The sequence below is a fragment of the Plecotus auritus genome (genome assembly GCF_963455305.1).
Source record: "Plecotus auritus genome assembly, chromosome: 6".
NCBI lineage: Eukaryota > Metazoa > Chordata > Mammalia > Chiroptera > Vespertilionidae > Plecotus > Plecotus auritus.
In genome coordinates this window covers 15154117-15175349 of record NC_137773.1, presented here as the reverse complement: position 1 = coordinate 15175349, position 21233 = coordinate 15154117, and the positions used below count along the sequence as shown (strand labels likewise).

Sequence of the window (21233 nt, the reverse complement as noted above, 5' to 3'; positions counted from 1 at the left end):
AAGCCCAGAGGTTTGGCTCGATCCAGCATTAATATTCAGTTTCTTTTCCTCTCTCAGCTCTGCTTTTCTTAGCACTGGCTTCATTTCCAGGCTTTCCATGGTATTCCTTGGCACCTCCAGATTCTCATCCTTCCAATTCCAGCCCAGTGGCAAAGGATATATTATTTCCCAGTAGTCCCACAAAATTCTGATTGGCACATGTCCCTCGCTGAAAGAATCGTTGTGGCCAGGGGAGGAGTTGGGGTGGAGTTTTCCTCATCTGGAGCACATGGGCTGAGAGAGAGGGAGTGATTCCCAAGGGAAAATTTGGGATACTATATTAGAAGTGGGTAGTAGATGCTGGATCACAAAACATATGTTCATTATAAAATGAATGAATAGATAAATGAATAAATGATACAGGACCAAGTAATAAAATCAGGTATAGTGAAGAAGGTGCTATAAAATTTGTGGTAGAGCAAACTAATGGCTCCCCAAAGATGTCCACCTGATAATCCCCGAAACCTGTGAATATGTTGCCTTGCATGGCAAAGGGGAATTGAGGTTGGCATATGAAATTAAGGTTGCTAATCAGCTGATCTTAAAATAAGAAAATTATCCTGGGTTGTCTGGGTGGGCCCAATGTATTCACAAAGGTACTTTACAGTGGAAGACAGAGGCAGAAGAAAATGTCAGAGTGATGTGACATGAAAAGGAGTCCACCCACTGTTGCTGACTTAAAGATGGAGCAAGAGGACCATGAACCAAGGAATGTAGTCATCCTCTGAAAGCTGGAAAAGGCAAGAACATAGATTCTCTCATAAAGCCTCCAGTAAGGAAGGTATCCCTGCTGATAACTTGATTTAGCCCAGTGAGATTCATTTTGGACTTCTGGCCTACAGAATTGTAAGATAATAAATATGTGTTGTTTTAAGCCTCTAAATTTGTGCCTATTAGTTATAGCAGCAATAGAGAACCAATGGAGTTCAAAAAATATATAACAGATATTCTTTATAGAGAATTAATGAATGAATGATACAGAACCAAGTATTAAAACCAGGGGTAGAGAGAAAGTGCCATAGAGTTTAAAAGAGGGAGAGGTCTTTAGGTATAGTCAAGAAAGCATTCTTAGGGAAGGCAGGGTTGTGGCTGTAAGATTTTATGAGCTGATCAAAAGGGGAGGGATTTCTGGCTGAGAGAAGTGAAATGTTCAAAGGCAGGAATTAATTGACATACTATGAATGTCACTGAAATTTTAGGTTACAGTGGAGAAGAGTATGAGATGGGATTGGGTAGGTAAGAAAGGGGCAGCTGATGGAAGTTCTGCAAATCTCAGATAAAATGTGTCTATTTGTTACAGTTAGACAAGAGAATGCAGTGCAGGTTTTTGAGTGGAAACCTTTCATGATGAAATCATTGGTGCCTGGGATGGATTAGGGACAATGAAGGTTAGAGATGGGCCAGGCTGGCAGTGTGGAAACGGAAAGCAGGCAGCCTGTCTGCAGGAACAGTGGCTGGAACTCAGCAAATGAGAAGAAATTGGGGTAAAAATGAGGGAGGGAACAGAGAAATCTGAAAGGCAAAGGATCTTAACTGGGGGTTCTTATCTGTCCATGACTCAGGTAGTCAACAAAACTCACAAGATTAGATGAAAATTTTGGGTGTTTGCAAGTTTTCCTGGAGAGAGGGTCCTCATCCTTTATCAGATTCTCATAGGGCTCTGTGACTCCAGGAAGGTAAAAGTCACTGATGTGTTTTTAATATACTTTATTGAAGAATAACATACATATAGATGAGTCTACATATTATAGGTATACAGATTTCTGGGCTTGCAAAACCAGTAGCACCTAAATCAAGAAACATACCCTCCAGTACTCCAGAAGCGGCCTCTCAAGCTCATTCTGGCCATGGTAGCCCCTACCTTGAGTTCTAGTAGGTTTTTGTTTTTTTAATTTTTATTTATTTGAGAGAGAGAGAGGGGAAGGGGATGGGGGAGAGAAAGAGTGAGAGAGTAAGAGACATTGATTTGTTGTTCCACTTGTTTTTGCATTCATTGGTTAACTCTTATATGTGCCCTGACTAGAATCAAACCCACAACCTTGGTGTATCAGGGTGATGCTCTAACCAACTGAGCTGCCCGGACAGGGCCTCTGCTAGGTTTTAAGCTGGGGCTGCATCACGTTCAACACCATAGGTAGGCACCCACCATTTCTAGAAGCAAGTATAGGCTAAAAACCCACATTATCAGGGCTTTCCTCCAGGGGTTTTCAGATAGAATTGGATGAGAGAACCACTTTAACGCATTCCAGGCAACCCCATGTGGCTATCTCAGTGCAGAAATGCTGCTGGCAGACCCCCTGCCTGGGTTTTGACCATCTGAGTTGTAGCAAGCCTGAGCTCTCCTCCAGGGCCTAAAATCTCTGTGCTTCACTCCATTTGCTGCATTAGTCACCATAATCTTGGGGGCCGGGCCTCAGGAAGAACAAAATGTAATTTGAACATTTCATTTTATGAGTTGATCATTATTTGGTTTCCTTTCCTGGTTCTGAATCAAGGGCCATGAACACAGGCTCTTAAGTACATAGCTACCATGGCATTTTGTGTGTGTGTGTGTGTGTGTGTGTGTGTGTGTTTATTTATGCTGCAGCATGTGGCTGAAACGCGCCGGGTAAGAGGATTAGAGAGCGAAACGGCATCTGGTAAATATTAATAGGAAGCCATCCTGCAAGGGTGATACAGTGCATTCCGGCAGACCTGAGGCTGGAGGAGACAAAGATGAGACATAATAGAGTTCAGAACCTATATGCCTTTTCAAACAATAGTCAGATGAATAATGGTAACTGGATTTCAGATGCAGCTTCCACCGAAGCACATAAACACAGGAAATCTAAGCAAAAAGAAATGAGGTGAAGTTTTTCGTGGCCTCGCCAAGAATAATGGATACTGTCGGAACAGAACTCAAAAAAGAAAATTAAATTTCCTCAGAGAAGGTGAGGTGGGGGAGGGAGGTGAGACGACCATGCCTTTCTTGGCCCAGGTCCATGTGCCAGCCCTCTCTACCAGCCACATCAGGCACATGGCCGGGTCACAGCCCATCACCACAGGGGCTGCCCTAATTCTTGAGTTCTGGTGGAATTTTGTGGTATTGATTTCTGTGGAGCTTGACATCCTCTGGGCTTTCAAACCCTTTTTGTTTTGGAGAGTTTCATTATGATAGTATTTGTTCTCCTGGGCAGGGCCTGACCCTGGGAGGGATGGCTGTGGAGTCTGTGTGGGTCACATCCCCTCCACTCCCCTCCAAGCCCTCTTCTCTTTGCATTTTCCTTATGCTGTTCCTCATGCTCAGCTCTTTCTCTTCCTCCAACCTGAGTTGGCTCTAAAGACCAGGAAATTCCTCTCCTTTCTAAGGCCTGGCTAGAGGTTTTCATGTAAAAAGCTGTCACACAATCAGAGGTGGTATTTTAGTGTCACCTCTGCTTGGTTATTATTATTATTTTTTTTGAAGACAATATATGGCCAAAGCTGGTAAGATTTCAGAAAAGCTCTCTAAAATTTTATTATTTTCTTATTATTATAGGAAATGAATAAAATATATTTGAACATAAAATAAATAACAGAAAAAGATACTTTAACATAAAATATAAAGATGCCCTGAAAACTTTCATTTAAATGTGGTACAGTAAACAGCTCTATTAATCCCACCCCCTGATAAAATGACATTAATCAAGTGAAGATGTTAAAATCCATGAAAACAAAGAAAGAGGGAAAATGAGAGAAATCAATGGAGTAGACGATGGGAAGAAGGAATGAGAGGGTCTTCTTAAAGAGCCAGGGATGCTGAAATCCAGAAGCCTGTCAGGTGGGGCGCTGTAAAGAGCATGGTGACTCACCCCACAGAATGTCTAGAGGTTTGGGGATTGAGGCACTGGACTCCTCTAGTGCAGGTATCTGACCCCAGGATAATGGGTGAAAGTTTGATCAAGGAGCAGTTAGATCCTTTCCCAGTTTGGCAGCTGGGGAACTCTCATCCTCATCCCAGCTGAAGAAAGATGGTCTCTCCTTTATATAGACGTGAAGCAGAGAGGTTCTGGGCTTGGGACACAGCTGAGCATGGGGGTGATTTCCTTTATTAAAAACAGGGATTATCTGAAAGGCTCTATGTTGAATGTGGAGGTCCCAGCTTCCGTCCACCACTCAGTTCTCAGAATGAAGCAGCTGGTCTCACCCCTCCACAGGTAGGCTGGATGGTTGTTCTCAGGGGAACTGGACCAACACACAAGAATTCCACAGCTACTGAGTCCTTCCTGCTCAGTGCTTCCCTTGTGCATGAATAGCCAAAGCCTCAGTCTTAGTCCATGTGAACTTCTGTAGCACAGCACCACAGATTGGGTAGCTTATATACAATAGAGATTTATTTCTCACAGTTCTGGAGGTGCGACAGTCCAAGATAAAGGTGCTGGCAGGGTTAGGTGAGAGCTGTCTTCCAGGACACCTTCTTCCTGTGTCATCACACAGGCCAGGTAGCTCTCATCCTCTTCATGGGGGCTACACTCTCATGACCTGATTATCTCCCAAACGTTTCACCTTCTAATACCATGATATTATGCACTAGGGTTTCAACATATGAATTTGGGGGAGATATAATCATTCAGACCATAGCAGCCTCCTCTCAATGTAGCCAGATACTGAAGATAACTTCTAACTTGAAACACAGATTCCAAAATGAATTTACAGGGCAAACAAAACAATGCAGTGATAAAAAGAAAGGTTTAAAAAACACTTTATTAGTATTATCTTCAGAGAACTAAGAAATTATATCTGTGAGACAAGAATTGGATTTTGTAAAAAAAAGTACTCAGATTTTTAATGGTTAAAAATATGGTAAAGGAATAAAAGTTTCATTAAAAGGCTACATGAGAAAGCAGAGGAAATCTCCCTGAAAGTAGGTGGAAAAGAGGAAAGCAGGAGACAGGGGGAAAATAGAGGTCCTATCTAGGAGGTTCAACCTTCAGTTAATAGGAATGCTAGAAAAAGGGGATAAAGGAACTAAAGGAGAAGATAATATCAGAAATAATATTTCCTATAATCGAAGTACCTGAGCTTCTAAATGCAAAATGTCCACCAAAGTGCTTCAAACAATGACAGTAAAAGGACCCTCACAAAGCACATCATTGTGAAATTCCAGAATGCCAGAAATGGAGATCTTACAGCTTCCAGGGAGAAGAAACGGGTGGATACAAAGGAGAGAAATCAGAATGGCATGGGGCTCCTTAATAGCCACATTGGAAACTGGAAATTGGTGAAGGTGCCTTTACATTGTTGAGGAAAAAGGACATCCATTCTAGAATTGGTTTCCTAGATAACCTATGAATCAAGTGTAACGATTGAAAAAAAAAAAAAAGGCACTTTCAGATATGTAAGATCTTGAAAATGTTCATCCTATGGCAAGGATGGCAGATTTGCCTGAACCATCCAGCCTGGATGGGCCAGCAGGACCAGCAGGCGTCACACTGCTCAGGATAAAATGTCAAGGGGTGATCAATCAGATTAGCCCTCCCTCCATGTGGAGGAGTGGGTAAGAGACAGATAGAGGGATGAAAGTATGTCATTCCAGGGGGAGAAGAGGGAAAGTTTCACCACAGTACGTAACAGAGTGTCTTGCACTTCATGGCTGCTCAATAAATGTTTGTTAATGAGAAGCAGCCAGTGATCAGAAGCTAATGAGGAACACAAAAGGCAAAGGAGCTCAGAGAAGGCTTCATGGAAGAGGGGGCACTCATAGTCATCTACTCCATTTGTGGTCTGAGTCTAGGGCTAAGCTCATCTGAGGTTTTGTAATTAAAATGCTTCCATGAGGCCCTAGCCAGTTTTGCTCAGTGGATAGAGCATCAGTCTGTGGACTGAAGGGTCCCGGGTTCGATTCTGGTCAAGAGTACATGCCTGGGTTGAGGGCTTGATCCCCAGTAGGGGGCGTGCAGGAGGCAGCAAATGATTCTCTGTCATCATTGATATTTCTCTTTCTCCCTCTCTCTTCCTCTCTGAAATAAATAAAAAAATATTTTTAAAAAAATGCTTCCCTTATAGCTAACAAACACACCAAGCTCTGTAGCCAGGGAACTTAATTACCTGTCATCACTTCTGTTGGGTGTTGGCTGGAACTTGTGGATCAATTAGTAATTGTCATTAAGGTTGTATATAAATAAACAATATGATCTAAAAGTCCTTAAATTTCATTCCACTAAAATTACCTCATAGAACTTGGGCCTTCTGAGGCATTACTGACATAGGAAAAATAAATCTCAATAAAGCTTCCATATAACTCGATTAACTGATTCATATCCAAAAGCCCTATACTAAAGTGGGGCCTCTCAACCCACCATGCTTATCGAAAAATCACCCCTGCAGCCAGCCCACACCCATGCATGGATATTGGATGACAGGTGGCACAATTAAAAAATTTAAATGTCTTCCCAATCAATGGCAGAAAGGAGGAAGAACACTGGGATGACAGCATTGTGTATGCAGGAGGGCTGTGCAAGAAACGTTCAGGGGATGGTGAGCACACCCATTTGGCTGATTAGTTAATCTGCTCATTAATCACTCTGCTTCTCTGTCAGAAGGAAGCATTCAACTCTAGTCTCCCAGAGAAACTGCCTTTTTAGAGGAAGAAGGTTATTAACAAGAACGTTATTAACAAGAATTTAATAAAATGTGTGGGTGACCAAATCTGTGAACTCCCAACAAATGGTCCCCCTGTATGTCTGTGAGAAACAACACTGGGGCTAACTCACGCGGTTCAAGTCTCCGTTAAGCCAACACTGAGTAGACCAGTTGGCTTACCTCAGACCATGCCCTTCTCACACTGCCTAGTCAACAACCCTATATCACCGACAAAGTTCTTTCTCAGAGTGGTCATACCAACCTCATACTTTTGTTGGTGGGGCAGGGGGCAGACTCTGGGTGCTTTGGAATAAAAGGCATCCTTAGAATCTCTCTCCTTCCATTGGCCAAACTAGCTGTAGAGCCTCAAATTTGTCAACAGGACCCACCCATTCTTGTCCCCATCTCTGTAGGCAGGCCTCCTTTTCTTCTGCTGTGGCTGAGCTGCCACCATGTGGCAGAAGGCCAAAGGGCATGGCCACCATCATATCCAAGGCCATAGTAACCAAGCCTCACAACCTTGGGAGAAAAACAGACCCCCCACCCCAACCTATAGGGTATCCCAAAAAATGTATACACACTTTTCTTTTTGATAACTCAATTGATGTTACTTTCTTTTCATATTTAAGCCATGGAATGAATAATTATTCAAAGTGTGTATACATTTTTGGGGATACTGTATTTCAGAAGACTTAGAGCTTTGGAAAAGACTGATTACTGTCTTGGGTTGTTTCTCCACCCACCCTCCCACCCCCACTCTTTGAACCAATCTCTAGAGCCAGAGGGATGAGGATGGGCCACATACTAATGTTTTTCAGAGGAATGGGCAGGAAATGGAAATTGGCAGTCCCATCAGACTCACATTGAAAGCATAATGCGGGAGCAGCGATGTCATAAATGAAAGTACGTACAGGGGAACCTGTTATCCAGTAACCAGAGGAGAGAGAGAGATGATATAAAGCAAAATAGCAGATGTGCCTGCCCACACCATGGGGAGAAAATAAGAGCAATATGTCTTCTTTTTTTTTTTTTAATAATTTCTTTATTGAATAAGGCATTACATATGTGTCCTTATTTCCCCATTACCCCCCACCTCCCATTCATGCCCCCACACCCCTGTGGTCTGTGTCCATTGATTAGGCTTATATGCATGCATATAAGTCCTTTGGTTGATCTCTCCCCCTTGCCCCCACTGTCCCCTACCTTCCCTGAGGTTTGACGTTCTGATTGATGTTTCTCTGTCTCTGGATCTATTTTTGTTCATCAGTTTATGTTGTCCATTATATTTCACAAATGAGTGAGATCATGTGTTATTTATCTTTCCTGCTTGGCTTATTTCACTTAGCATAATGCTCTCCATCTCCATCCATGTTGTTGCAAATGGTAAGAACTCCTTGTTTTTTACCGCAGCGTAGTATTCCATTGTGTAGATGTACCACAGTTTTTTAATCCACTCACTCATCTGCTGATGGGCACTTAGGCTGTTTCCAAATCTTAGCTATGGTGAATTGTGCTGCTATGAACATAGGGGTGCATATATCCTTTCTGATTCATATTTCTGGTTTCTTGGGATATATTCCTAGGAGTGGGATCACTGGGTCAAATGGGAGTTCCATTTTTAGTTTTTTGAGGAAACTCCATACTGTTCTCCACAGTGGCTGCACCAGTCTGCATTCCCACCAGCAGTGCACGAGGGTTCCTTTTTCTCCACATCCTCGCCAGCACTTGTCATTTCTTGACTTATTGATAATAGCCATTCTGACAGGTGTGAGATGGTACCGCATTGTTGTTTTGATTTGCATCTCTCTGATGATTAGTGACTTTGAGCAGGTTTTCTTATGTCTCTTGGCCTTCCTTCTGTCTTCTTTCGAAAAGTATCGATTTAGATCAGTTGCCCATTTTTTGATGGGGTTGTTTATCTTCTTTTTGTTAAGCTGCATGAGTTCCCTGTAAATGTTGGAGATTAAACCCTTATCGTTGATATCATCGGCAAATATGTTCTCCCATGTAATGGGCTTTCTTTTTTATTAATATTAAGGTATTATATGTGTACATATCTTACTATTGCCCCCCCCAATTCCCATACATGCCCTCACCCCCCCCCAATGTTTTGCATCCATTGGTTACTCTTATATGCATGCATATAAGTCCTTCTGTTGATCTCTTATTTCACCCACCTCTCCCTAACCTTCCCGCTGTAATTTGACAGTCTGTTTGATGCTTTACTGCCTCTGTATCTATCTTTTTGTTCATCAGTTTATAATGTTTTTTATTATCCACAAATGAGTGAGATCATGTGGTATTTTTCTTTCATTGACTGGCTTATTTCACTTAGCATAATGTTCTCCAGTTCTATCCAGGTTGCTACAAATAGTAAGAATTCCTTCTTTTTTATGGCAGCATAGCATTCTATTTTGTAGATGTACCATAGTTTTCTGATCCAGTCATCTGCTGACGGGCACCTAGGCTGTTTCCAAATCTTAGCTATTGTAAATTGTGCTGCTATGAACATAGGGGTGCATGTATCCTTTCTGATTGGTGTTTCTAGTTTCTTAGGATATATTCCTAGGAGTGGGATTACTGGGTCAAATGGGAGTTCCATTATCAGTTTTTTGAGGAAACTCCATACTGTTCTCCACAGTGGCTGCACCAGTCTGCATTCCCACCAGCAGTGCACGAGGGTTCTTTTTCTCCACATCCTCGCCAACACTTGTCGTTTGTTGATTTGTTGATGATAGCCATTCTGACAGGTGTGAGATGGTATCGCATTGTCGTTTTGATTTGCATCTCTCGGATAATTAGTGACTTTGAGCATGTTTTCATGTGTCTCTTGGCCTTCCTTCTGTCTTCTTTCGAAAAGTTTCTATTTAGGTCCGTTGCTCATTTTTTTATTGGATCATTTATCTTCCTTTTATTAAGTTGTATAAGCTGCTTGTAGATGTTGGAGATTAAACCTTTATCAGTGATAACATTTGCAAATACGTTCTCCCATACAGTGGGGTTTCTTGTTGTTTTGTTGATGGTTTCTTTTGCTGTAAAAAAGCTTTTAATTTTGTTGTAGTCCCATTTGTTTATTTTCTCTTTGGCTTCCATTGCCCTAGGGGCAGTATCAGTGAAGAAGTTCTTTTGGCATATGTCTGAGATTTTGCTGCCTGTGGATTCCTCTAGTATTTTTATGGTCTCCCGTCTTATGTTTAAGTCCTGTATCCATTTTGAGTTTATTTTTGTGTATGGTGTAAGTTGGTGGTCTAGTTTCATTTTTTTTCATGTATCTGTCCAATTTTCCCAACACCATTTGTTGAAGAGACTGTCTTGACTCCATTGTATGTTCATGCCTCCTTTGTCAAATATTAGTTGAGCATAGTGGTTTGGGTCGATATCTGGATTCTCTATTCTATTCCATTGATCTATATGTCTGTTCTTGTGCCAGTACCAGGCAGTTTTGAGAACAGTGGCTTTGAAATATAGCTTGAAATCTGGTATTGAGATCCCTCCTACTTTATTCTTCTTTCTCAGGATTGCTGTGGCTATTTGGGGTCTTTTTTTATTCCAGATGAATTTTTGGAGAGTTCTTTCTAGGTCTGTAAAATATGCCGTTGGTATTTTAATCGGGAGTGCATTGAATCTATAGATTGCTTTGGGTAGTATGGACATTTTGATGATGTTGATTCTACCAATCCATGAACATGGTATGTTCTTCCATCTGTTTACGTCTTCCTCTATCTCTTTTTTTCAGTGTCCTGTAGTTTTCCGTGTATAGGTCTTTTACCTCCTTGGTTAAGTTTATTCCTAGGTATCTTAATTTTTTTGGCGCGCGATGGTAAATGGGATTGCTTTTTTAGTCTCTCTTTGTGTAAGTTCACTATTGGTGTATAGAAATGCCATAGATTTCTTGGCGTTAATTTTGTATCCTGCTACATTGCCGAATTCATTAAGTCTGTTAGTTTTTTGGTGGAGTCTTTCGGGTTTTTTATGAACAATATCATGTCATCTGCAAATAAGGACAGCTTTACTTCTTCTTTTCCAATTTGGATGCCTTTTATTTCTTCTTCTTGTCTAATTGTAATGGCTAATACTTCCAGTACTATGTCAAACAGGAGTGGTGAGAGTGGGCATCCCTGTCTTGTTCTTGTTCTTAGGGGAAATGGTTTTAGTTTTTGCCCATTGAGTATGATGTTAGCTGTGGGTTTATCATATGTATCTTTTATTATGTTGAGGTATGATCCTTCTATTCCCACCTTGTTGAGAGTTTTTATCAAGAAAGGGTGTTGGATTTTGTCAAATGCTCTTTCTTCATCAATTGATATGACTGTGTGATTTTTATCTCTCAATTTGCTTATGTGATGTATCACGTTTATTGATTTGTGGATATTGTACCATCCTTGCATTCCTGGGATAAATCCTACATGGTCATGATGTATGATCTTTCTGATGTACTGCTGGATCCATTTTGCTAGAATTTTGTTGAGGATTTTGGCATCTACGTTCATGAGGGATATAGGCCAGCAGTTATCTTTCATTGTGTTGTCTTTATCTGGTTTTGGTATTAGGGTGATGGCTGGCTTCCTAGAAGGAGCTTGGAAGTGTTCCTTCTTCTTGAATTTTTTGGAATAGTCTGAGGAGGATAGGTTTTAGTTCTTCCTTGAATGTTTGGTAGAACTCTCCTGTGAAGCCGTCTGGCCCCGGGCTTTTGTTTGCCGGAAGCTCTTTGATGACTGCTTCAATTTCTTCCATAGTTACTGGCATGTTGAGCTGTTTAGATTCTTCCTGATTGAGTTTTGGAAGGTTATATTTTTCTAGGAATATGTCCATTTCCTCCAGGTTGTCCAGTTTGTTGGAATAGAGTTGTTCGTAGTATTTTTTAACAATCCTTTGTATTTCGGCGGGATCTGTTGTTATTTCACCTCTTTCATTTCTGATCTTGTTTATTTGGGTCCTCTCTCTTTGCTTCTTGGTGAGCCTGGCTAGAGGTTCATCAATCTTGTTTATCCTTTCAAAGAACCAGCTCTTGGTTTTGTTGATCTTTTGTATTGTTTCTTTGGTCTCTATGTCATTTATCTGTGCTCTGATCTTTATTATTTCCTTCCTTCTGCTTACACTGGGCTTTTCTTGTTGCTCTTTTTCTAACTCTTTGAGTTGTTGGGTTAGGTAATTTATTACCCCTGTTTCTTGTTTTTTGCAGTAGGCTTGTAGAGCTATGAACTTCCCTCTCAAGACTGCTTTCGCTGTGTCCCATAGATTTTGGATTGTAGTGTTTTCATTGTCATTTGTTGTCACGATGTTTTTTATTTCTTCTTTGATCTCTCTGGTAACCCAGTCATGGTTTAATAGCATGCTGTTTAGTCTCCATGTGTTTGATTTCTTTGGGTTGTTTTTATTGTAGTTGATTTCCAGTTTTATGCCACTGTGGTCTGAGAAGATGCTTGATATGATTTCTATCTTCTTGAATTTGAAGAGACTTTGCCTATGTCCCAACATATGGTCTATCTTTGAAAATGACCCATGTGCACTTGAGAAGAATGTATATTCTGTGGCTTTGGGGTGAAATGTTCTGAAGATGTCAATTAATTCCATCTGGTCTAGTGAGTCATTTAGGATTGATGTTTCTTTGCTGATGTTTTGTTTAGAGGATTTGTCCAGTGGTGATAGTGGGGTATTAAAGTCTCCTACTATGATTGTATTGCTGTCAATCTCTCCCTTGATATCCTCCAGGAGTTTTTTTATGTATTTGGGTGCTCCTGTATTGGGTGCATATATGTTTACCAGAGTTATTTCTTCTTGTTGGATTGCTCCCTTTAGTATTATGAAATGGCCTTCCTTATCTCTTGTTATGTCCTTCAGTTTGAGATCTAATTTGTCAGAAATAAGTATTGCTACCCCAGCTTTTTTTTCAGTTCCATTTGCCTGGAAAACCTTTTTCCATCCCTTCACCCTCAGTCTGTGTGCGTCTTTTTTCCTGAGGTGGGTTTCTTGTAGACAGCAGATATATGGGTCGTGTTTTCTTATCCAATCCGTTACCCTATGTCTTTTGATTGGGGCATTTAATCCATTTACATTTAAAGTTATTATTGATAGGTACTTATTTGTCGCCATTCCTATTCTTTACCCCTGTGTTATTTCTTCGCTTCCTGTTTCTTTCTTTCTTTTTTTTTTTACAGCAGACCCTTTAGCATTTCTTGCATTGCTGGTTTGGTGGTAATAAATTCCCTTAGTCCTTTTTTGTCTGTGAAGCTCCTGATTTCACCTTCAATTTTGATTGACAGCCTTGCTGGGTACAGTATTCTTGGATTCAGCCCCTTCCTTTGCATGACTTTGTATATTTCATTCCATTCCCTTCTGGCCTGATGAGTTTCTGTTGAGAAATCAGTTGCTAGTCTGATGGGGGTTCCTTTGTATGTAACTTTCTGTCTCTCTCTTGCTGCTTTTAAGATTCTTACTTTGTCGTTGGTGTTTGCCAATTTAATTATAATGTGCCTTGGCGTCGGTCTTTTGGGGTTCATTTTGCTTGGGACTCTGTGAGCTTCTTGGATTTGTGTGGGTTTTTTCTTCCCTATATCTGGGAAATTTTCTGTCATTATTTCTTCAAAGAGGTTTTCTATTCCTTGCTCAGCTTCCTTTCCTTCTGGAACCCCTATTATGCGGATGTTGTTTTGTTTCGTGTTGTCCCAAAGTTCCCTTAGACTCTCCTCCTGCCTTTTAATTTTTTTTTCTAGAAGTTGCTTTTCTTGGGTATTTTTTTCCATCTTGTCTTCTAGCTCACTGATACGGTCCTCTGCTTCTTCTAGTCTACTCTTGATGCTTTCTATTGAGTTCTTTACAGCAGCGATGTCATTTTTCATTTCTTCTTGGTTCTTCTTCATTTCCTCTTGGTTCTTGCTCATATTGTCGAATTTGTCTTCCATTCTTTTCAGCCACCTTATGACCATTTCTCTGAATTCTTTTTCTGGAAGGTTGCTTGCCTCCATTTCGTTTACTTCCTTTTCTGGTGATGCCTGCTTTTCTTTCATATGCGGGCTGTGTCTTTGTCTCCCCATGGTCTCTCTTCTCTGGGTGTCTGGTTATGTAGTTCTCTCTCTCCTGGGTTGATTTAAAGGCACAAAATACAGCACTACCAGGTACAACTCACAAGGCACTGAACAGGAATGTATTCACGATATTAATAACCTCCAATAAAGGTGACCACCAGAGAAAGGCAAATTAGGTGATAGGAGAGAAAGAAGAAGAGGAAAAAAGAAAGAAAGAAAGAAAAAAAGAAAAAAGGAGTGTGAAAATGAAATTGGGAAAAGGGAAAGTAAAGAGAAAAAGAAAAAAAAAAAAGTAAGAGAGACAAGAAAGTGACTAAGAGAGAATGGGGAACAGACTATATATATTGGGGATAAAACTCCAATAGAACAATCACTAATCCCAGCAAATGCCAGCAACAAGTGCCTGGGGATTAGTACAAACTACAACACCAACTAATACGGAGTGAGGCAAGGGAAAGCTGAAGCAAAAAACAAACAAAAAAATAAACAAAAGAAGAATAAGCAAAACAATCTCACAAAAAAGCATAAAAATTGGGTATAATCTACATTCAAGCAAACAACAACAAAAGGACAGAGAGAAGGACAAGTTTATGGATAGCTCAGACAGTGAAGGGAGAGGTGTATGTGGACTTGGAGCAGGGGATTGGAGATTAGATATGTAAGTAGGGTGAAATTTTAACAAGGGGTAAACAGAAAGAATAGGGAAAATCTAAAGCAGTAAAAGGGTAAGATAAACAGGACACTGAAAAGGGGGAGGTTAGGAAGAGAGTGATGGCCTAAAGGTAGAGTTGAGATAGAGTAAAACGATGCTAAAGGAAAGATAAAAATAGAATGTAGAACCCTAATCCCAAAATAAAATGAAGAGAAAGTAAAATGACACTTAAAAAAATAAAATAAAATAAAATAAAATAGCAGTAGTAATAATACGGATTGAAAATAAAAATGTAATAATTAAAAAGGTAAAATCAAGTGATGAAAAAAGAAAAAAAAAGTTTCTTGATTAAAAGATGCAAAAAATGAAAATAAAAAAAAATAAAAAAAATAAAAAAATAAAAGGTAAAAATAAAATGTGAAGTAGTTAAGGTCATTCACTTCCTCTGTTTTTCTGTTTGGCACGCCTGTTTCTCAGTCCAGACAGTATTGCAGTTCCCTGCGATCCACTGCTCTTCGGTGTTGTAAGCCAGTCCTGATTTTAAGCAGGCGGTGTGTCTTAATTTCTCGTATTCCTTTATTTTTGATTACACAAGAGTCAATTTGTGATTCAGCCCCTGGGTGGCAGTGTTTCTGGATTGACTTCCGGGTCTATCTATGGCCTCTCTAGGCAGTGTTAGAGCCTTCTTTCTCTGTGGCACTCTTTCCCACCGGCCTGTGGGAGTGTTCTGCCTCAGAGCTGACTCTCTGATGTTCACTCCCCGCTCCGATCCCCGGGTTCCAGAAAAACAACCTTCCCCTGCAGTCTCCCAGGGTGTCCCCAACTGGGTGATCCTATGTATTGGGCTTAGTAGTCAGAAGCCAGAATTTCAAGAGGAAAAAGCCCAAGTGTGCGCACTCCGTGGCTGCGCGTAAACCCAGGCACCCAGGGAACGCAGGGGCTGCGCGTAAGTCTGGACTGCCTGAAATTCTTAGGGTGTCCCTGCACTTCAGATCAAAATGGGTTGCTTTTTAGAGTGCCCTTCTCTTAGCAGCTCTGAGGACCCCTTTCCACAATCACAGATCACGCCAGCCCCTACAGCCACGGATTTTTCTAGGCACAGACTTCCCTGGTCCTCCAGCTCCCGCAAAACGCGCGTTCCTCTCTCCCGCCGGGACCAGAGACCTCACCTTATCCCAGGCGAAATCTGACCTTTCCGTGGTGGAGTGTAGAGCTCCTCTGAACCCGTGTGCTTGCGCCAGTTGGGGAGCGTTGTTCTGGGGCTCGCAGCTGTTCCTGGGGTGCCGCAGTTGTGGATTCTCAGGCTTCAGATAAGCTCCACTTTCCGGATCAAGATGGCGCAGACTCCGCGTCCAAGCCCGCAGCTCCGGGAGGGGACCCAGCCGCAGTGGGTGCTGCCAGGTCAGGGGAACCCCGTTCAGCAGTCCCCCGCCTCCTTCTGGAATTCAGCTGTCTCCCAACCAGCCAACAAACACTCCTTGTGCGACCCTCAGCTGTTCTTTCTTTCTGCTCCGGGACAAGGCTCAGAACACGTCTGTCTATTCCGCCGCCATTATTCCCCCTTCCTGTTCGTAGTATTTTTTAACAATCCTTTGTGTTTCGGCAGGATCTGTTGTTATTTCACCTCTTTCATTTCTGATTTTGTTTATTTGGGTCCTTTCTCTTTGCTTCTTGGTGAGCCTGGCTGGAGGCTCATCAATCTTGTTTATCCTTTCAAAGAACCAGCTCTTGGTTTTGTTGATCTTTTGTATTGTTTCTTTGGTCTCTATGTCATTTATCTCCCCTCTGATCTTTATTATTTCCTTCCTTCTGCTTACACTGGGTTTTCATTCTTGCTCTCTTTCTAACTCTTTGAGTTGTAGGGTTAGGTAATTTATTACCATTGTTTCTTGTTTTTTGCAGTAGGCTTGTAGAGCTATGAACTTCCCTCTCAAGACTGCTTTCGCTGTGTCCCATAGGTTTTGGATTGTTGTGTTTTCATTGTCATTTGTTGCCATGATGTTTTTTATTTCTTCCTTGATCTCTCTGGTAACCCAGTCATTGTTTAATAGTATGCTGTTTAGTCTCCATGTGTTTGATTTCTTTGGGTTGTTTTTATTGTAGTTGATTTCCAGTTTTATGCTACGGTGGTGGTCTGAGAAGATGCTTGATATGATTTCAATCTTCTTGAATTGAAGAGACTTTGCCTATGTCCCAACATATGTTCTATCTTTGAAAATGACCCATGTGCACTTGAGAAGAATGTGTATTCTTTGGCTTTGGGGTGAAATGTTCTGAAGATGTCAATTAATTCCATCTGGTCTAGTGAGTCATTTAGGATTGGTGTTTCTTTGCTGATTTTTTGTTTAGAGGATTTGTCCAATGGTGATAGTGGGGTATTAAAGTCTCCTACTATGATTGTATTGCTGTCAATCTCTCCCTTGATATCTTCCAGGAGTTTTTTTATCTATTTGGGTGCTCCTGTATTGGGTGCATATATGTTTACCAGAGTTATTTCTTCTTGTTGCATTGCTCCCTTTAGTATTATGAAGTGGCCTTTCTTATCTCTTGTTATGTCCTTCACTTTGAGATCTAATTTGTCAGATATAAGTATTGCTACCCCAGCTTTTTTTTCATTTCCATTCGCCTGAAAAACCTTTTTTCATCTCTTAACCCTCAGTCTGTGTGCGTCTTTTTTTCTGAGGTGGGTTTCTTGTAGACAGCAGATATATGGGTCTTGTTTTCTTATCCAATCTGTTACCCTGTGTCTTTTTATTGGGGCATTTAATCCATTTACATTTAAAGTTATTGATAGGTACTTATTTGTCGCTATTTTTATTCTTTACTCCTGTGTTCCTTCTTCACTTCCTATTTCTTTTTTTACAGCAGACCCTTTAGCATTTCTTGTATTGCTGGTTTGGTGGTAATAAATTCCCTTAGTCCTTTTTTGTCTGTGAAGCTCCTGATTTCACCTTCAATTTTGATTGATAGCCTTGCTGGGTACAGTATTCTTGGATTCAGAACCTTCCTTTGCATGACTTTATATTTCATTCCATTCCCTTCTGGCCTGATGAGTTTTCTGTTGAGAAATCAGTTGCTAGTTTGATGGGGGTTCCTTTTTTTTTTTTTTTTTTTTTTTTTTTTTTTTTTTTTCGTTTTAAAAAGAGGTTTTTATTGCCTTTGGTCCACAGTTGGTATTTCACATTATCACTTGGTCCCAGGGCTCCTGGGTGGTGCTGGTCCCAGGGAGGGCCTCCTAGTGGGGTTCCCTGTGCAGTACTTGGTGGGGGAGAGGGGACAAGCATGGAAGAGGTGGGGGTCCGGCTTTGCCTCAACCACTCAGAACTCTATTGTCCTGTCTGCCTGTTTCCTCACTGGTGCCCTTTGAGGGTCCTGGGGAAATGCAATCCCTCACCATGCCTAAAATATCTAGGGACTATGGTCCAGGCCTCTCCCAAGGAACTTCCTTCCTTCCCACCCCCCACCCCCCACCCCCCCAAAAAATTACTTTTGTTAAAACTGCCTGAAACTTCTGTTGGTACAGAAACCACAAACTGATCAGCAGAGAAAAGAGAAGAGGGGCAGAAGCAACCGGAAGCATTTGGGGCCAGTTTCCCTCCATGCACAGGTTTCTCCCTGTCCCCCCACACCCCCTGCCCCCACTTGGCCCTAAGCCTGCTGGGAAATTTGCTACCTGGGTGTGCCCTAGCAGGGACCCCCACCCTATATGCATCTGGATCTGGCTTTCACAGACCCTCAACTTAAACACATAGAAAAATAAGATGAAAACGTAGAAAAACCCCAAATTCCTGATGGGACAATGACGTGAAGAGACACTCTGCAAGGATGGGGCCTCAGTAGCCTGCCTCCTCTTGGTAGTATGGAGGGTACTCCGGGGCCTTCCCTGGGCTTGGGCAGTCGCCAACTGACCCTGGAGCCCCATCAGCCATTGGGCCTTGTGGACAGTACTTGGGGTCATATATCTGCCCGCCCAGGCCAAAGACCTGGCCGCTCTGGTTGGCACCCTGTGTATAGCCCATTTGCAGAGACATGGAGGAATTGTCACACTTGTCAGTCCCCAGCTTGGTGTCATAGATGTGCTGCCGGATCCCAGGAGCCGTCATGCCCACCTGGCTAGCACACTTGTTGGTGCCCATTTGCAGGCTGATGGTTGAGTGGTCCATGGATGGCAGGATATGGTTCTTGGGGTCGTACAGATGCCTTTTTGTACCATAGGCCGTCATGCCTGACTGGCTGGCACACTTGTTGGTACCCATCTGGGGCCCGATGACACACTGGCCCGCCTTCATGGTGGCGTCATCGAAGTTCCGCTCCTGCTTCTCTGAGTACTTGATGCCAATGTCCACGCCACTCTGCAGCCCCTTAGTCTTGGCCTTCCCTGCCAGAGCCAGAAGAGACACCTGCACCTGTGTCATGTTTCCATTCTCAAACAGGTCATTGGCCTCGAACAGGTCCACAGAGTTCATGCCATAGCTGACCATGGCCTTGATGAAGTTGGAGAGGTTTTCTAGCTGGTGCCAGTTTTGCATGGAGCAGTTGATCTTGGGGACTGAGCCAGGCTGCAGCTTATTCATGAGTGTGCACAGGATAATTCCATCCTTCAGACCCTTCTGGAAGTTGGGACCAATAGACAGGCCTGTGAGTCCCTCGATCCAGTTTCGGAGTTCTGCCTCCTTCTGAGGGTCATACTTGGACAGAAGCCGGTTCTTGACCTCAGCCGAAAGCCTGTACGAGGGTCCCTTGTTGAACTGCGTGGTGCTCATGGCGGCAGCGACGGCGATGGCGGGACCCTGATGGGGGTTCCTTTGTATGTAACTTTCTGTCTCTCTCTTGCCGCTTTTAAGATTCTTACTTAGTCGTTGGTGTTTGCCAATTTAATTATAATGTGCGGTCTTTTGGTGTTCATTTTGCTTGGGACTCTGTGAGCTTCTTGGATTTGTGTGGGTTTTTTCTTCCCTATATCAGGGAAGTTTTCTGTCATTATTTCTTCAAACAGGTTTTCTATTCCTTGCTCAGTTTCCTTCCCTTCTGGAACCCCTATTATGCGGATGTTGTTTTGTTTCGTGTTGTCCCAAAGTTCCCTTAGGCTCTCCTCCTGCTTTTTAATTTTTTTTCCTAGAAGCTGCTCTACTTGGGTATTTTCCCCCATCTTGTCTTCTAGCTCACTGATGCGGTCCTCTGCTTCTTCTAGTCTACTCTTGATGCTTTCTATTGAGTTCTTTACAGCAGCGATGTCATTTTTCATTTGTTTTTGTTTCTTCATTTCCTCTTGGTTCTTACTCATATTGTCGAATTTGTCTTCCATTCTTTTTAGCCACCTTATGACCATTTCTCTGAATTCTTTCTCTGGAAGGTTGCTTGCCTCCATTTCGTTTATTTCCTTTTCTGGTGATGCCTGCTTTTATTTCATATGCAGGCTGTTTCTTTGTCTCCCCATGGTCTCTCTTCTCCAGATGTCTGGTTATGTAGTTCTCTCTCTCCTTTCCATGGTGGAGTGTAGAGCTCTTCTGAATCCGCATGTTTGCAACAATTGGGGACTGGTGTTCTGGGGTTCGCAGCTGTTCGGTGGGTGCCGCAGTTGTGGATTTTCAGGTGTCCGATAAGCTCCACTTTCCCTTTCAAGATGGCGCAGTCTTACCGCGTCAGAGCCCGTAGTTCTGGGAGGGGACCCAGCCGCAGTGGGGGCTGCCTGGTCAGGGGAACCCTGTCTAGCAGTCCCCTACCTTCTCCTGGAGTTTAGCTGTCCCTTAACTTGCCAAGAAACACTCCTCGTGCGACCCTCAGCTGTTCTTTCTTTCTGCTCCAGGAGAAGGCTCGGAACATGTCTGTCTATTTTGCCGCCATTTTTCTCCCTCCAATGGGCTTTCTTGTTGTTTTATTGATGGTTTCCTTTGCTGTGCAAAAGCTTTTTATTTTGATGTAGTCCCATTTGTTTATTTTCTCTTTAGTTTCCATTGCCCTAGGAGCAGTATCAGTGAAGAAATTGCTTTGGCATATGTCAGAGATTTTTCTGCTTATGGATTCCTCTAGTATTTTTATGGTTTCCCGTCATATGTTTAAGTTTTTGATCCATTTTGAGTTTATTTGTGTGTATGGTGTAAGTTGGTGGTCTAGTTTCATTTTTTTGCATGTATCTGTCCAATTTTCTCAACACCATTTATTGAAGAGACTGTCTTGACTCTATTGTATGTTCATGCCTCCTTTGTCAAATATCAATTGAGATAGTGATGTGGGTCGATTTCTGGGTTCTCTATTCTATTCCATTGATCTATATGTCTGTTCTTGTGCCAATACCAGGCAGTTTTGAGAACAGTGGCTTTGTAATACAGCTTGATATCTGCTATTGAGATCTCATGTGCTTTGTTCTTCTTTCTCAGGATTGCTGTAGCTATTCAGGGTCTTTTTTTATTCCAGATGAATTTTTGGAAAGTTCGTTCTAGGTCTGTGAAATATGTCGTTGGTATGTTAATGGGAAGTGCATTGAATCTATAGATTGCTTTGGGCAGTATGGTCATTTTAATGATGTTGATTCTACCAATCCATGAACACGTTATGTTCTTCCATCTGTTTATGTCTTCCTCTATCTCTTTTTTCAGTGTCATGTAGTTTTCCGTGTATAGGTTTTTTACCTCCTTAGTTAAGTTTATTCCTAGGTATCTTAATTTTTTTAGTGCAATGGTAAATGGGATTGCTTTTTTAGTCTCTCTTTGTGTAAGTTCACTATTGGTGTATAGAAATGCCATAGATTTCTTGGCGTTAATTTTGTATCCTGCTACATTGCTAAATTCATTTATTAAGTCTAATAATTTTTTTGATGGAGTCTTTAGGGTTTTCTATGTACAGTCATCTGCAAATAAGGACAGTTTTACTTCTTCTTTTCCAATTTGGATGCCTTTTATTTCTTCTTCTTGTCTGAT

The 21233-nt window shown here is 41.8% G+C and overlaps 1 protein-coding gene across 2 annotated transcripts; it reads right to left on the bottom strand.

Annotated features, from left to right (window-relative positions):
* Nucleotides 1-18149: 18149 nt before the first annotated feature.
* Nucleotides 18150-19079, bottom strand: LOC308252300 (calponin-2-like; the record flags this gene model as incomplete). Of its 2 annotated transcripts, XM_080676680.1 has the most annotated exons (2): nt 18150-18572; nt 18690-19079. In XM_080676680.1, the coding sequence occupies 2 exons, from the start codon at nt 19077-19079 to the stop codon at nt 18150-18152; spliced, it is 813 nt and encodes a 270-aa protein (XP_080532806.1). The 2 variants fall into 2 exon arrangements, with proteins under 2 accessions (XP_080532806.1, XP_080532805.1); XM_080676679.1 differs by having other exon boundaries at nt 18150-19079.
* Nucleotides 19080-21233: the final 2154 nt, after the last annotated feature.